This window comes from Micromys minutus (genome assembly GCF_963924665.1).
Source record: "Micromys minutus genome assembly, chromosome: X".
In the NCBI taxonomy this organism is placed as follows: Eukaryota; Metazoa; Chordata; class Mammalia; order Rodentia; family Muridae; genus Micromys; species Micromys minutus.
This window is the reverse complement of record NC_137970.1, coordinates 1,871,803-1,888,829: the sequence shown is the minus strand read 5'-3', so window position 1 is coordinate 1,888,829 and position 17,027 is coordinate 1,871,803. Positions and strand designations below refer to the sequence as shown.

General features: G+C 40.9%; 1 protein-coding gene across 3 annotated transcripts in view; it reads left to right on the top strand.

Annotated features, from left to right (window-relative positions):
- The first annotated feature begins 1,879 nt into the window (after nucleotides 1–1,879).
- Nucleotides 1,880–17,027, top strand: part of GK (glycerol kinase) — a 69,806-nt gene continuing 54,658 nt past the window's right edge. For all 3 annotated transcript variants that reach the window (XM_080910468.1, XM_080910469.1, XM_080910467.1), the window contains exons 1-3: nucleotides 1,880–2,011; nucleotides 15,099–15,172; nucleotides 15,937–16,043. In XM_080910468.1, coding sequence (XP_080766594.1) covers nucleotides 1,934–2,011; nucleotides 15,099–15,172; nucleotides 15,937–16,043 — 259 coding nt within the window. In that variant the 5' untranslated portion in view covers nucleotides 1,880–1,933. The remainder of the gene's footprint in view (nucleotides 2,012–15,098; nucleotides 15,173–15,936; nucleotides 16,044–17,027) is intronic.

The following is a 17,027-nucleotide window of genomic DNA, read 5'->3' as shown; positions in this document are numbered from 1 at the left end:
ATTTCATTTGAAGTAACTGAGGTCTGCTCCCCACTGTGGTGCTGAACAAATGATTTGCTGTCCTGTAGGAATCCGAGCCGCTATGTTGCTAAAGTTCAGATGTGGTCAGGATTTTTTAATGGTTCAACATAATAAGGACTGTGGCTTTGTTCTTACTGACTTCTAGAACTAAGAGAATCCTTACACATATAATTTATTAAATTATTGCCTATCACAAATTTGACAGAGAAGTTGGCCTAGTATCTTAATATTTTTCTATTCTGCCTATTTGCTTCTTATTCTATTCCAGGAAATTAGAAAAATACTGACTTATCTGAAAGCTTATCAGTTCTCAGCAAGCATAGCATCTCTTCTGGAACACTAGGACAGGAAACTATGCTTTAAGAGCAAGTGGGGTAAAACTATATAAACACACAAAGTATATAAACAAATATGCATGAATGAGCTGGTATAGAGTAAACTAGTGAAAACTGTAGGGTGCTGTAAAATAGTGTGAGATTTGAGAAATAAATGGAAAGACACTGGAAATAGTATCAATTCTGAAAATGGCAGACAGCATGGTAGCTTACAAAATCAATGTCTGAACTTGCTTGCTTCCTTCTCTCACCCCCGCCCACCCTTTTTGGTTGAAAGGTAGCCAAGAATGGCCTTGAACTCCTTTCTGATCGTCCTCCATAGTGGGTTATAGCCTTGCACTAAATCACCCAGCTCAATTTAATGATTTTTTTCCCCAATTAAGATGTTAAAAATTGGTATGCCATAGGATGAAATACATAGAGTGCATAGCATGGATAGACGTGCTTTTGGAAAACATTTTAAAATACACACAAGCATACACAAAAAAGGCAAATGCAGTGAGCAGCCCACAAACACCAGCCCCAGGCTGTTTTGCAAACTATTTCTCACTGTGGGTTCAGCCCAAAGTTTGAAAGCCTTTAGAACATAGGCCTCCAAAGGATCGAGGCAAGGCAAATTCAAGGTCAAGTGTGAATCCCAATTAGCTCCCTACCTAGTCCACAGTGTGTGAGAAAGAGAGCTGAAATGGCGCACAGGGGAGGGCACACTCACTGAAGCCTAGAGAAAAAGGCAAGGGCAATTCAGGACTGAGAGGTGCTGGGTGTTTCCTAAGCGGTTGGTCAAACTGAGTTGCGGTACTTGGAGACAATGGTTTGACACGTTTTCCTTACAGTGATAAACCGAAATAACTTTGGCATTCCTTCTCCCTGGCCTACAAAAGTGAGGGGTTCGCTTGGCTCCAGCAGCTGGTCGCACCCTGATATGATGCCGGTAGAAGAGCTTATTGTTATTAGTAGGGGCTCGCGGGGCGTGGGGAGCGGGGGGGTGGGACGAAAGGACGGGAACGTCCACCAGGCGACTCAGATCGCACTCTGCACAGCCTACCAGTCAGGGAAGAGGCGGCTCTGCACTTCAGGTTGCTCCTGCGGGTTAAGTCTCAGGGTTTGGTGCAAGGCTCAGGGCCGGGTGCAGGGAGTGTTCCGTGAGGCCCCGCCTCCCCTAAGACTTAGCTTGGCTAAAGACAGAGGCTCCGCCTGTTCCCAACCACGTGACCCACCGCGCGGACCACCGCCCCCGCAGTGCGCTGACCCCGCCTCCGTGACGTTTCACAACCCTCAGATTGGCCTGCCGCTGGGCCTCTTTCTGTAGTCGCTCATTGGCCGGCCCGGAAGACAGCGCCCCCCCTTTGCCACGCCTCCCGAGGCCTCAGGGAATGTAGGGCGGGGCGGGGCCTGAGCCCGAGGGGCGGGGCGACGCGGCCGGGCGCGAGTAAAGGGCTGCCTAGGAGCCGCGCGAGCCCTCAGCAGAAGCGCGCTGCTTTGCCCTCCACTCTCCCAGCTCCGCCCTCCGCAGCCCTCCACAGTCACCCCGGAGACCAGCCCCATTAAGCTCTCCGCTTTGAAGCTGACTGATTTCCATGGCAGCCGCGAAGAAAGCAGTTCTGGGGCCATTGGTGGGAGCAGTGGACCAGGGTACCAGCTCGACACGTTTTTTGGTGAGCTCGGGGTGACATCTTCTCAGCCCCTGAACTGAACTGGGACACTAGCTGGAGGACAGAAAGGCGGGGTGTTGCGTCCTCAGTCCGCGCCTCTTGTTCTCCTGGGCCATAGCTGCTGGGAAGAGGAAGGGAGGCCAAAGAGGGGACCTACCATGTTTGGGATTGCCCTGTCCTGGCCTGGGGAGACCTTAGCCTCTTAGGATCCCCCGCAGTAGAGTTGAGCAGTCTCAGCCTTGGTGGTGAAGCCAAGTCACATAGCAATAGGGAGATTCTTCCCCCAAAGAGAGTAAATACTCTTGGAGCATCCGCGCAGAACAACCCCGGTGCAGTAGGGGACAGGTGGTCACATTGACACTGCTGAGGTCTTCCCTAGCAGCGTTTGGCCTGCTAAGCACAGGACGTCCTTGGATGGAGGGAAAGCTGTGTCACGGCTGTGGTAACCCAACATAGTGTCCTTTCGAGCGGTAGAACGAATAAAGTATTTAGCATGCTGATGCATTGCCATCCTCTGCCACAGAAATTGCACAGGGTAGGCTCTTGAGGGGGTGGCGGAACATATTAGGAAACAGACACATTACAATTTTCTGTAATCTTTATTTCATTTCAAGAGCTTAATAATTTCAGTTCAGATACTTTGACCTAAGTTATCACCAGATATTGTCCACTCTTCTCGACTGTTTAATGTGACAGGGCAATTCTATTTTGTATGCAGGACAAGAAGTACCATGAAGAGGTGCTGTTTAAACATCTCTTGGCTGGTTCGTTTTGCAGTACAGAAGTTTAGCTCTTTTCCTTTTCGTTTCTTGTTTTGCTTTTGACACGGGGTCTGCCTATTTACCCCAGAGAAGCCTGGAACTCATGATCCTCCTGCCTCAGCCAGGCAAATGCTGGGATTACGGGCAGGAGCCACTGCTTGCTCACAGCTAGGAAACGAGCTTTTGAAGTAATCAAGCATTCAGTTCAGTGAGATCATTTTAAAGTAATTTAAGTGAATAAAGAGCCGCTAAAAGCCCATGCTTCGGTGGACATTTGACTAACCTGGAAAGTTGATGTAAATATTTAGTGATTAATTACCTTCCTCTTTATTTCTTTATCAAACATGGATTCTCATCAATTATTGATTTATGTTGTACCCTTCGGGGTTGGTGCTCTTTGCCTGTAGCACGGTAGGCAGGCAGGCAATCTATCGCTAAGCTACACCCCCAACTCTTCCTGTATTATATGGTGAGTGTGAGCACGTACACCTGTGTGTATTTTCTTCAACTAGAACTTGGCTGAAAATGGATTATGCTGTGATCGAGAGAAGTCTTTATTTATTTATTTTTTTTTTGTAATTGAGAAACTTTCAGTCCACTTTCAATTTAAATATTCCTTAGTGACAACCCTGGTTTGAGTTTCCCGAACATTGTTTCACATCTGCATTTTAAACTTTTTGATAACAAAAGGTAGGGTTCATTTTGTCTTGCATTCATATAAATGTTTATAAAGTAATTATTAATCATACATAAGTCTGCTTGGCTGGATTTCAATTATATGTCTGCAACAATAATATAGTTACAAAGTCATTATCTTTTTTCTGAGCTTATTAAAACATGAACTAAATAACTGGGGATATTTTTAATGTATTTATTTTATGTGAGTGGGTATTTTTGTCTACACACTTATCTATAAGCCACGTGTGTGCCTACTGCCTGAGGAGGCCAGAAGAGGGTGTCAGATCTCCTGGAATTTGAATTATAGACAATTGTGAGCTACCCTGTGAATGTTGGCAATCAAATGAAGATCTTTTGGAAGAGCACCTAGTGCTTTCAGATCCTAGGCCGTCTCTCCATGAGCGGATTATTTTAAGATAGTATCTTGCTATAGTTCAGGCTGTTAATGACTCACTAGTAGCACAGGGTGGTCTGAAACTTGTAATAATTTTGCCTCAGTCCCATAAGTACTACAATTATGAGCACAAGCCACCATAATTAGCCATGTTGGTTGAATTTTGAAGCCTTATTTGAGGACTGGCACACTAAGGGCTGGAGCGATGGCTCAGTGGATGGATAAAGGCATTTGCCACCAATCTTAATGATCTGATCTTGGTCCTAAGGACCTACATGGTAGAAGGAGAGCAACAACTCTCACAAGTTGCCCTTTAACCTTCACATGTGTGCTATGACATGAACACATGCCACAAAAAGAAATACATTTAATACAAATAATTTTTAAAATTCGCATGCTAATGACTGTAGGGGTCAGACAGGTTGAAGGGCACAAGCACAGTGGCATTATTGTAATAACTTATTCTAATGAGAGATGGTGCTTTAGAGTCCCTGGCAAAACTTTCCTGTTCTTCTCTTCCCAGTCGGTAAGTGGTTAAGTGTTAACTCAAAGCATTATGGAAAGCCAAGCAAAGCATGATTGTTTCTAAGTTTGTATAGCCATATATGAATATGAGTAAAATAGTTTATAACTTTAAAGGTTTCCTTCTTAGCCAGCTGGCTGAGCTTGCCTTCATTTGGGATCTTCATAGTGCTACTTTTGTAGTCCATGTTTCTTATACACTGCAGATTGTTTCTGGTCCTTCATATTTTGTTGCCTAAAAGCATTTTTTTACATGGATAGAGAAAAAATTATCAAGTTCATAATGCTATAAGGAATTTTTTAGTTTGTAACTTGAACAATATTAAGTTTCAAAAACTGGGTATGGTGGAATTCCCACATGTGGTAGACAGGCAGAAGGATGAGAAGTTCACATCCACTAGGTCAGCCTGGGCTACAGGAAGTTGATGTAAAACAACAACACTGTCTGGCAGCGGTGGCACACACCTTTAGTCCCTGTATTTGAGAAGCAGAGGCAGGCAGATCTCTGAGTTGAAGGCCAGCCTGGTCTACAGAGGGAATTCAGGACAGCCAGGGCTACAAAGAGAAACCCCATCTTGGAAAAAAAACAAAAAAACTCCAAAAAAAAACAGCAAAAAAAAAAAAAAAACCAAATAAATAACAATTATGTTTCAAACTGGGAATGTTTACTCATTTGTGAAGCACTACCTAGGATATATAAAGTCCTAGGTAGATACTTCATACTAAAAATATACATGTTCAATTTGAAAAGAGTCTTCCCTGCTCGGAAAAAAGATGTATAAAAATTAGAAGTCTGGCGTGGTTTATCCTTTTTATTTTGTTTTGCTTTAGATTTAGGTGTGTGTGTGTGTGTTTGTGTGTGTGTGTGTGTGTGTGTGTGTATTTCACATGTGTGTGGGTCCTTTTGGAGGACAAGGAATCCCTGGAGCTGCATGATTCAGGAGTGAAAAACTGAAGTTTGGTCTTCTAGAAGATCCCTTAAACTGTCTCTCCAGTCCTGGTGGTACACACTTGTAATCCCAGTGCTTAGAAAGCTAAGGGAGGAAGATTGCTGAGTTCCCTGGACTACTCAGTTGTAGGCCCACTCGAGCTACATAGTGAGACTTTGTCTTAGGAAAAAAAACTAAATGGCAAATAAATAAAAATAGATGTTGACAGAAAATATTGTGCATTCCTTAAGAAACAATTAAGAAAGCATGCTTCCAAGGCTGAGTGGGTAATTGGGAAAACTTGGGAATGGGGAATGGTTTAGCAAGGCAGTGTTCTCTTTAGTTGTAAAACACTCCCCCGGGAGTGGAGATAGTGGATTTGCTGAATAAGTGTTTCAGTCACAAGGTGATTCCCAGGAGTTGTTCCTGTATTACTGTTCCATGTTGTAATGGTGACTCAAAATTAATTGCTTACCTTCTCAGGAAAGGGTGCAGTGTGTAGGAACTGTTATAGGAAGGAAACTCACAAAGGTAAAGATATTTACAGTCTAATTGGTCTTCATTTAATTTTCATATTTGAATTATTGGAGGCCAGTAACCTCATTAAGCTTTTCCCCCTTTTCTATTAGTAAAACTCTATTAGTAAAAAATATTTCTGTTCTTTCATCCAAGTTGACTGCCTCCTCTTACTCCATGTTGCTTATCTCTTTTATATGGTTCTATTCTACCTATAAATAGTAGTTCACCTGTTCTTGCTTAGTAGTTTTCCTCCAGCCCTTAATCAGTGCTTTCCCTCTTCTTGTAGAACTTATTTATTTTTATTTTTTGTGGTGCTGAGGATCAATTGTGAGCCTCACGAATACTGAAGTAAGTGCTCTTTGATGTTAGTAGTAGACCCTCCAATTTATTCCTTTGTTTCTTTACATGTATGGCTGTTTTGCTTGCATTCTTGTATGTGTATCACATGTGTGCAGTGCCCAAGGAAGTCAAAAGAGTCTGTCTGATCCCCTGAAGCCAGAGTTACGGCTGGTTATAGCCCACCACATGGGTGCTGGGACTTGAACCTGGGTCCCTTGGAAGAGCAAGTGCTCCATACTACTGAACATCTTTCTAGCCCCTGGCCCTTTCATTTCAATCACATTTCTTTCTTTCAAATTGATTTCTTATATTTTTATCTAATTATTTACTGTGTTAGTATGTGTTAGTACTCAGTATGGCACCTGTGTAGAAGCCAGAGGACAACTCCGAGAGCCAAGAGACTTTTTTTGTTTCTTTGTTTTAGTTTCCCCCCTCCCCCCCCTTGACCTGACCTGGAACTCTGTCTATAAACCAGATTCAGAGATCCACCTTCTTCTGCCTCCTGCCTCCTGAGTGCTGAGATTCAAGATATGAACCACTACTACCTGGCTTGAGAGTCACTTCTTTCTTTCTTGTAGGTCTGGTCGATTGAACTCAGATCATCCAGTTTGGTGGAACACACATTTCCCCACTGAGCCATTTCCTCCACCCCCATGTTTACTTCTCAACTTGTCACAGAACTAAGTTTTGGGATCTGGCACAAATGTTTGTACTAGAGGAAAATCCCCAACTTGTCTGATAGGAAAGTCAGCCTGTGTTGGCACATGGCTACACAGGTTGCACAGTAGGGACTTCTTGGAAAGAGAATTAGAGTTACAGGTTTTAAGGAGGGGCAGTTTCTGTCAGCCAAAGCAGTCAACTTCCTTCTTTACTTTGGTAACTTAACTTTTTCCCGTTAAGTCAAATGTTTACAAAAAGCCTTGGAGACTGTTATGACTTGCAATATGTTAAAGACACAGTAGACTGTCATTTGATGGGGTGTAGATAGTATTCAAGGACACACCTTTACCTGGGTGATGAGATTGTGCCTGAGGATTTGAGGATTGGGCCCAAGGTCACATGCCACCTAATAACTGGTGGAACTAGAATTCAAGTCTAAGTCTTTTAGACTCTGAGAGTGGTGAAAAGGGGAGAGATTGAAGGAGGACGAGCCAGTCACATGTCACCTCTGATTATAGGATTAGAGCCATACATGAATGAATTTCCACCAAGAAAAATATTCTTACTAATTGGTTTCACAAGATGTGAATAAATACTGCTTTGAGTAAGTCCTGCAGGTTATGATCATTCTGTGACTCAGGTGCAGTGGGTCCTGGGTAGGGCTCAGGTGTGTCATTGTGGATAATAGTTGTGTAATCAGTTTGTTCCAAATGCCAGTATTTATAAAGAATGACAAGAATTGTTGTTCCATTCTTATGTTGGCAAGAAACATTGCCTTGGCCCCAGTTGTCTTGTTATACTTAGAGATCTCAAAAGGCTAATAGACAGATTTCCCTCTTTCCTTCCTTTTTTTCTTTCTTCCTTCTCTCTCTCTCTCTCTCTCTCTCTCTCTCTCTCTCTCTCTCTCTCTCTCTCTCTCTCTCTCCTCCCTCCCTCCATCCCTCCTTCCCTCCCTCCCTTTTTCCCTCTCTCTCTCCCTTCTTGCTTCCTTTCTCTCTTTTCTTTCTTCCTTTTTTTCCTTTCTTATTCAACAATATGTTTTTGTTTTTTGGGTTTTTTGTTTGTTTGTTTTGAGACAGTCTTATCACTGGAGCCCATATTTACCTAGAACTCACAGTATAATGTAGGTTAGCCTTAAGCACATGACTATCTTCCTGCTTAACTTCTTAAGTACTGAGATTACAGGAATGAACCACCATGCCCAGCTTTTAGGAGCTTTCACATTTGAACTTCCCTAAAGGCATGCAATAGTTACTTACTGTATAAGAGCAAGTGCATGAGTCAACATGACAATCTTGGGATTGAGATGTGTTGACTGAATGAAAAACTTGGGAAATATAAAATTTGGCCAGTAGCTATTAGATGTCAGCCTGTCTTGAAATAAGATACTTTGTGGTGCTAGGGACCAAACCTTGTAAATGCTAGATAGGAGCTGTATAACTGAGCTACATACATGCCTTACTTTACAAACTTCTTTCAGAAACCCGGGCTTGCCTTAAACTCAGTGTATAACCACAATGACTCCTGATCCACCTGTCTCCACATCCCATGTGCTGGGCTTGCAGATGTGTATCACCACACCTAGCCTAAAATTTCATTAATTTTTCTAATTAAATATAGTGTGTGTCTGTGTATGTCTCTGTGCATGTACTTGAAAAAACCTGTACTTCTCGGAGCTCATTCTGTCATTTAACCATGTAAGTCTTGAAGATTGAACTCGGGCTGTCAGGCATGGCAGCAAGCACCTTTGCCCTTGAACTATCGTACCAGAAAAATTTTGCCTTTAAAATTATTTTTATTTCATTTTACATGTATGGGTGTTTTGCCTGCATTGTATGTGTATGTCTTTGTGTGTGTGCCTCTGTGCCTGTGTGTGCTACATGAATGTCTGATGCAATCAGGTCAGAAGAGGGCATCAGATCCCCTGGAACTGGAGTTATAAATAGTTGTTACAATGTGGTTATTGGGACTCGAATCTGATTCCTTTAGAAGAACATGTGGGGCCATTTATTCAGTTCTTGTTTTTTTTTAAGATTTTAATTTTTGTATGCATATATGTGTCTGTGCAATTCCTATAGAGGTCAGAAGAGTGTGTCAGATCACTTGGAACTGAAGTTATCCCAACTGGGATCCCAAATCTGATTCTCATGATTCTTCACGAAGTGCTCTTAGCTACTGAGGCATTTCTCTAGGCATGGACTTCATTCAAAATGCTTTAAAAGATACATTTTATTTGATAAAGGTGTATCTCTGTGTATGTGTGTTTGTGTGAAGGTCAGAGGACAATTTGTCAGAGTTGATTCTTCAATCATGTACATGCTAGGAATTGAACTTAGGTCATCTGGCTTGATAGCAAATGCCTGTACCTGATGACTCTTCTCACTGGTCCCTGCAATTTTATTCTTAAGAATCTTATTCTTAGGAATCTTATCAGGTCATGATTCTCTAGAGTCACAGAACTTATGGGTAGTTTCTACATAGTAAGGGAATTTTTTGGTGACTTATAGTCTATAGTGCAACTCCCCAACAATGGTTTGCAGAGGCTGTGAATGGAAGTCCAAGGATCTAGTAGTTGCTCGGTCCCACAAGGTAGGCAGACAAAGAAGAGATTCTTCTTCCAATGTAGGTCTCCAGCAGAAGATGTAGCCCAGATTAAGGGTCTGTACCACCATGCCTGGATCTTGGACTTACTTTGTCCCTGATGCACTTGAATTCAGAGATCTCCTTGCCTTAGTGTCCTGAGATTCATATTGACTTTGCCTCAAGATCTAGATTACAGGTGAGCCTTTCAATTCTGGATTGTAGTTCATTCCAGATATGGTCAAGTTGACAACCAAGAATAGCCATTACACAAGCCAAAAGGATTGCAAATTGGAGCCCAGCTTGGGCTATACAGCAAGATCTTTTCTAGGAAAAGAAAAGAAAAGAGAAAAAATATATAATTTCTGTGTTATCTTCTGTGGCATTAGTCAATTAAACCAGTTTTGCAATGTAGCACATTTGTGGCTATTATTTTTTTGTTTTTGTTTTTTGACATTCTTTTTTTCCTCTCTCTCCTCTTACAACTTTATTTTAAAGAAGAGGGATACATATACAGATTTTTAAAGGCATTTTGGCATAACACTATATGAATATTTTTTGTCAGTACTTAATTCTTAAATATTTATTTATTTATTTATTTATTTATTTATTTATTTATTTGTTTGTTTATTGTACACCTTAGCTGTCTTCAGACACACCAGAAGAGGGCATCTGATCTGATCCTATTACAGATGGCTGTGAGCCACCATGTGGTTGTTGGGAATTGAACTCAGGACCTTTGGAAGAGCAGTCAGTGCTCTTAAACACTGAGCCATCTCTCTAGCCCCTTAGACATTCAAGTTTATGTAAAATGGTTTTCTTTTTCCAAGTTTGTTTTTGAGTTTTGACATAGGTTGTAATGTGGTACAGGCTGGTCTCAAACTGGCCATGTAGTTGAGGATGACCTTGAGTTGCTAATGTTCCTGCCTTTCAACTCAAATTGTTGGATTATAGTCATGCGTCACCATACCCAGCCGACATTCCAGAATAATGTAATGTTTTATCATGTAGTAAATTTTAGTGTACCATAAAGAGTAGGCTGATGAAAGGATTGTGTGGGTAGGAAAAGGAATGTGCATGTTTATGATGGTGTGGCTGAATTAGTTACAAGATGACAGAGGCAAACCCTACAGGACACTTAGGAAAGTGATCCTGAGCATATCCTCTTTCTATGACTCTTATAAGTCAGGGAATGTATACATCAAAATGCTTCAACAGATTATTATAAAACTTTTAAGATAACAGTTCTGATTCTGCAGTTCATACTATCTCTGAAATTAAATAGTACGTTAGTTGTGAAATAGAGATCTGGTGAAATTTTAATTTTTTTTGTTTGTTTATGTATTTGTTTTGATGCAGAATTTCATGTAGCCCAAACCTTTGAATTTGATACATAGCCAAGGCTGGCTTTGAACTCTAGATCTTCCTGCCTCTTATCTCCCAAGTGTTAGGATTCCAAGTGTTTGCCTTATTGCTTAGCACAGATCTTGTGACATCTAATTCTGTCCCTATCATTTCTAGGTAATCAGAGTAAAAAGGTAGAAGGAGAGGGACAACTCTAGTACTGGAAACAGCAATTGGATATGTACTATATCTGCACCATGCCTAAGTCCCTCCTACATTAACTTTTATTTTATGTACATGAGAACTCATGTAGTTTAGGCTTACCTTGAATTTAGTCTATAGCTGATGATAACCTCAAGTTCTGATTCTCCTGACTTTATTGCCTGCATGCAGAGTTTATAGGTATGTACTGCCATTCCTGGTTTATCATGTGGAACATCAAACTCGGGGATTTGTGCATTCTTAGCAAATATTCTATCACCTATACTGTATCTCCAGCCAATATATTAACTTCTTGCTCTCTTGTACTTCACATTTTTATGTGCATGAGTATATGGCCTGCATGTATGTGGTATCCAAGGAGGCCAGAAGAGGACATCAGGTCTTCGAGAACTGGAGTTGGGCTTGTGAGCAACCATATGGGTGTTAGACACAAAACTTGGGTCCTCTGGAAGCGTAGCAGTGTTCTTAATCACTGAGCTATATTTCCAGCTTCACCCCCTTATTATTCTGATACTGTGAATCTAAGTCAGGACTCAAGCAAATGTTTTACTACTGTGTTATACCTAAAGCCTCCAAATTTTAAAGAAATTTCCTGTTCTGTACCTGCTCTCTTCTTTGCCTTATAACACTGTCTCCACATGCTAGCCTGCCACATGCCATGTGCTCTCGGAATGCTTCCTTTTTCTTTGTTACAAGTGTCAGTTTCGACTGCTTGCTGCTCTCCTGATGGAACCTTCCATGTGTCATATTTGTTATTAAGGTAGGTACAAAACTGTAGCTTTCCTGGGCCCAGCCTTGCCTCATGTTACAGCCGCCACAGCAGTAGGTCTTGTAGTCTACACCACAGCAGTAGGTCTTGTAGTCTACACCACAGCAGTAGAGGTCATTGTGTACTCTCCCTACCTATACACCCTGAACACATGTTCTTCCTGCCTCAGGTAACCCATTTCTGTTCAATCACTTTAGAATATCCCTCTTCTGGGAGCCCTTACCTGACTCCCACATGTCTGCATGCGACGTGATTTTTGCTCTTCATATCCCTAGCAGTTGTACTGTGGAAAGATTTCTCTGTATCATTACTATGGAATAGGTAGTTAAAAGTAATAATTTTGGTAGTATGGTGTCAAAGTAGGAAAGCACTGTGTTTGCTGTGATTAAACAACCGATCAAAGCAACTTGGGGAGGGAAGGGTTTATTCAGCTTTCAATTCCACATTATTATTGGAGGAAGTCAGGACAGGAACTGAAAGCAGAGCAGGAACCTGAAGGCAGGAGCTGATACAAAGGCCATGCTTACTGGCTTGTTCATCTTGGCTTGCTTAGCCCACTTTCTTATAAAAACTGGGACCACCAGCAGAGGGTTGTCTCTCTCTATAATAGACTGGGCCCTCTCTCAGAACATACCCTACAAGGCTTCAAGTAGCCTTGAACTCTTGATCTTCCTGCCAATAAGTCCTAAATGCCGGAATTGTAGGTTTATAGGTATGTATCTCTACAGTTCTGGGTTTCAAACCCAAGCCTTGTAGTACATGTTTGGCAAGCAATTCTTCCTCCTGAACGACACCTCCCTAGCACTCTACCACCACAGTTTATCTCTTCCTTATTTTCGTTTGTTTGAGATGTTTGTTTATTTACTATGTTCCCCTGGCTGACCTGCAACTCAATATGTAGATATCTAATATCAAGCTAGTCTCAAGCTTGTAGCAAGTCCCCACCTCTGTCTCCCAGTGTATTAGATTACATATGTGAGCCACCATACCTACCTTGGTTATTCTCATCTGATAATTTGTCTTGAAGTAGTACTTACAATAGAACATTTTTTTAAGATCTTCAACAAATGTGCAAGGTACCATTCTATGTCTTGGGGATATGTCAATAAATTACTGCTAATTGAGCCTCCATCCTAGTCACATAACTTTAGTAGTGAGTTGTAAATCATAAGATATGACATGGAGTTCTGTCAGTTTTTTTATGGCGTTGAGTTAACCTTTGATTTATAAGATATCTTATCTTCTCACAGAACTTTAGAATTTGCTTTCTTGCTTTATGTTTATCACTTCTCCAGAAAAACGGGCAATGTTATGACAAGGGAAGGAAACAGCTGGTCGGAGAGTGTTCTCATTTTACTGTTGTTTTTTGTAGTCTGCACTGAGCAGGTAATTTTCTCCCACAGGAAACTGAGGCATGGCACTACTCTAGGAACGGAATAGAAATGACTTTTATGCTGTAATTACAGTTATTTGGAGAGTGAATTTTAGTTAAGTTATGCATTCTTCTGAACCATAAGAAAATGGATACTCAAGTACCAGAGTACATATATACCAGTATGTACGTATGTGCTGAGGTTACAAGTGTATACTACAACTCCTGGCAGGAACATCCTCATTTAAAAATGCTTTATTATGTCTCCTTTTCTCAGGAGAAATTCTCTTAAATATGTTTTCTCATTTAGTCTTCAACATGTTCAATCATCGGGACAATGAATTTAGTTTTCTTCACCCATTGCCTTCTCTCGTCTTTTCCTCCATTTGCGGCTGAAACCCTTCTGCCCAAGAAGACCTGCTTGCTGTACTTTGCCTTTTATTGGTCTACTGACTTTAATTAGAGTGGTACTGCAGAAAGTGAGTCATGGAGAGTGATGCCCCATGAGCCTCTCTATCTCTGATGAAATGCTTACAGACCGAATTTGATGTAGGTGCTGTGCAGGGAAGCACAGCTGCAGTTAGTTTATGATGACAGCCATGTCATGTCCAGAAGACATTTTGTGCCGTGACTACTCATCCTCCAGCTCTTGTATCATCTTCATCCTTTCTTGTTTGATGTTTCCTGAGTCTTGGAGGGGTATTTAGAAGGCAGTTTAATCCCTTCTGAACCTATACTGTTCCTAGCCATAGGACCCTGACCAGGTTTCCATTTATAAGAAATTCCTTCATTTCTTTTGTTTTAAAAAGACTTATTTTTATTTTATGTGTTTTGCCTGTGCATATGTCTGTGCAGCACCTGCATGCCTGATATCCATGGAGGATAGAAGTGTCAAATGTGGCACAGGAGTACCAGAGTGTTGTAGGTGCTACAGATGGAACCCGGGGTCCTGTGGAAGAAGAGCCAGTGCTCTAAACAGCGGATCCATCTCCAGCTTTCTTTCTTTCTTTCTCTCTTTCTTTCTTTCTTTCTTTCTTTCTTTCTTTCTTTCTTTCTCTCTCTTTCTTTCTCTCTCTCTCTCTCTCTCTCTCTCTCTCTCTCTCTCTCTCTCTCTCTCTTTCTTTCTTTTTTGAGAAATTGTCTACAATTTTTGTAGACAGAATGTCACATTATAACTCAGGTTAGCCTCAAAGTCTGGATTTTTCTGCCCACGTCTCCTGAGTACCCATGGATCCCAGTTATGAGAAGTTAATTCTCGTGTAATATTACAATTTTAAGATACATATTCATATGTCTGTATTTATGCTCCCCTCCTCGTGTGTGTGTGTGTGTGTGTGTGTGTGTGTTTGCGTGAATGAGTGTGTGTGTGTGTGCGTGTGTGTGTTTGGAGTCACAGGAGGTTATAAGCCAACTGAACTGATTGCTGGGAATTGAACTTGGATCCTTTGGGAAAATAACAAGTGTTCTTAACCACTGAATCATCTCTGCAGCCATCCACATTGTAATGTTTTGTGATTCTGTCTGAAGAATAAGCCAAACATTATTGGTCGTCATTCCATCTGGTTCAGTCTTTTCTATTTTTTTTTCATTTTTATTGAATATTCTCTGTATTTACATTTCAAATGTTATCCCATTTCCCCCTCCCCTCCCCTTGCTTCTATGAAGGTGCTCCCTCTCCCAACAACCCTCTCCCACCTCATCACCTTGGCATTCCCCTACACTGGGAAATGAGCCTTCACTGGAACAAATGCCTCTCCTCCCACTGATGTCAGACAATGCTATCCTCTGCTACATATGCAACTGGAGCCATGGGTCTCTCCATGTGAGCTCATTGGTTGGTGGTGTTTTAGTCCCTGGGAGCTCTGGAGGGTTTGGTTATTTGATGTTGTTGTTTTTCCCATGGGGTCAATCTTTTCTATATGTTAATAAGAACCTCATTTACTCTGTAACTTCGAACAGATTTGATATCAACTTGCAATTTTATACTGATGTCTTTTTCAGGTTTTCAATTCAAAAACAGCTGAACTTCTTAGTCATCATCAAGTAGAAATAAAACAGGAATTCCCAAGAGAAGGGTATGTTTCTTAATTTAATATGTAAAGACATCACATTTATTGGTTATCTCACCCAATGTATGCTGTGGATTGGTATTGTAAACTTAGCCAAACACCTTTTGGAGAAGACCTGAGAGAATGGAATTGGTCAAGAAATGAAGCTATGATGTAGTAATTCAGCAACCATAGCTGAACAATGGGTAACTTAGGGATTCATTGACAGAAAGCAAAGTATAAGTAACATACCCCCCCACACACACATACACACACACACACACACACACACACACACACACACGGGGGGGGGGTGGGAGAACTATAATACAAAGGAATATTAATTATCAGAAAGTATGCATTAAGTGTGAAGTGATTTCTTTCTGTGTCCCTGTTACTAGCAGTGCTAAAATGATTACTTTTTAGGAGTTTGTTCTGTTTTACTTTTATTTATGGTTTTTGGAATTAGCATAGTGTCAATCTACAGACCAGCCTTAGACAGTCATCCTGCCTTAGCCTCTCAAGTGTTGGGATTTGTAGTGTGAGCCACCACACCTGGTTAATGACCATCCTTAGAAGGATGGATTATTGTTAGTCTGTGAAGAATAAGAAAAATGTATGGGAAATAGTTTTTTTTATTCCTTTAAAATGTAGAATACAGGTATTCTTTGTTTGCCCTAATTTTCTTACTTATGTACCAGGCACACATAGTAAGTTAATGTATTTATGGAAATATCTTAGATTTATATTGTATTTTTGGAAACTAACACGTTTACCCTTTTGTTCCAAAGGTGGGTAGAACAAGACCCAAAGGAAATTCTGCAGTCTGTTTATGAGTGTATAGAGAAAACGTGTGAGAAACTTGGACAGCTCAATATTGATATTTCCAACATCAAAGGTATTTTCATTAATTTCCTGATATAGTCCGGGTCAACCAATCCCATTCATAAATTTATTTTTCAGCTTATAATTTAGTCTTTATAACACTGTAATCCTTTTTGGCAAGACTTTGTGGGCACAACAATAAACAAGATTCAGTCCCTGTTCACTCTGACATTTTATTCTGATCAACAATAAAAGACTATTCAAGTTAATTTTATATACTAACAAATGCCATGTGGAAAATAAAAAAATGAAGGATATGATAGAGTGTGCCTATATGGCTTACACATAGTAGGTGGCCACGAGAGGGTTCTCTTCTCTGAGGAGATCATTTTTCTTTTTGTTTGCTGAGATTTCAAGGGACTTGAGGGGTCAGTCATGTGACTGGGGATAAATATTTGTTGTTACTGTTGATTTTTATGTTAGTTTTGTTTTTAGACAAGGTCTGTTTAAGGAAGGGTTTCTATTGCTGTGAAGAGACACCAAGACCACAGCAACTCCAATAAAAAAAAACTTAATTGGAACTGGCTTACAGGTTCAGAGTTTGAGTCCGTTATCGTTGTGGCAGGAAGCATGGTGGCACACAGGCAGACATGCTGCTGCAACTTCATATGTACTAAGACTAACCTCAACCCTATAACAACCCTCCTTTCCAGCCTTCAGAATATACTGGGACTATACTCATGGCCCACAAAACCATGCTAGGCTTTGGTTACTAGATTTTCATAGTTTAATTTTGTTACGAACAGTCACTGAGGAGAAAAGAGCCCCTAAAAATATTAGGCAAAGTCTGAACCCAATCGATATAAAACCAACGCATTGGGTTCTATTTATATGAACGATTGTATCTCTAAATATAGTCCCACGAGGGCAAGAAATAAACCTGGATGCAGTTTTCTGTAAAAGCAAGAATCAAAACTAGCCGCAATTAATGATTTGGGTGGGTAAGATGGCTCAGTGGGTAAAGGCACCTGCTGTTTAGTCTTACAACCTGAGTTCA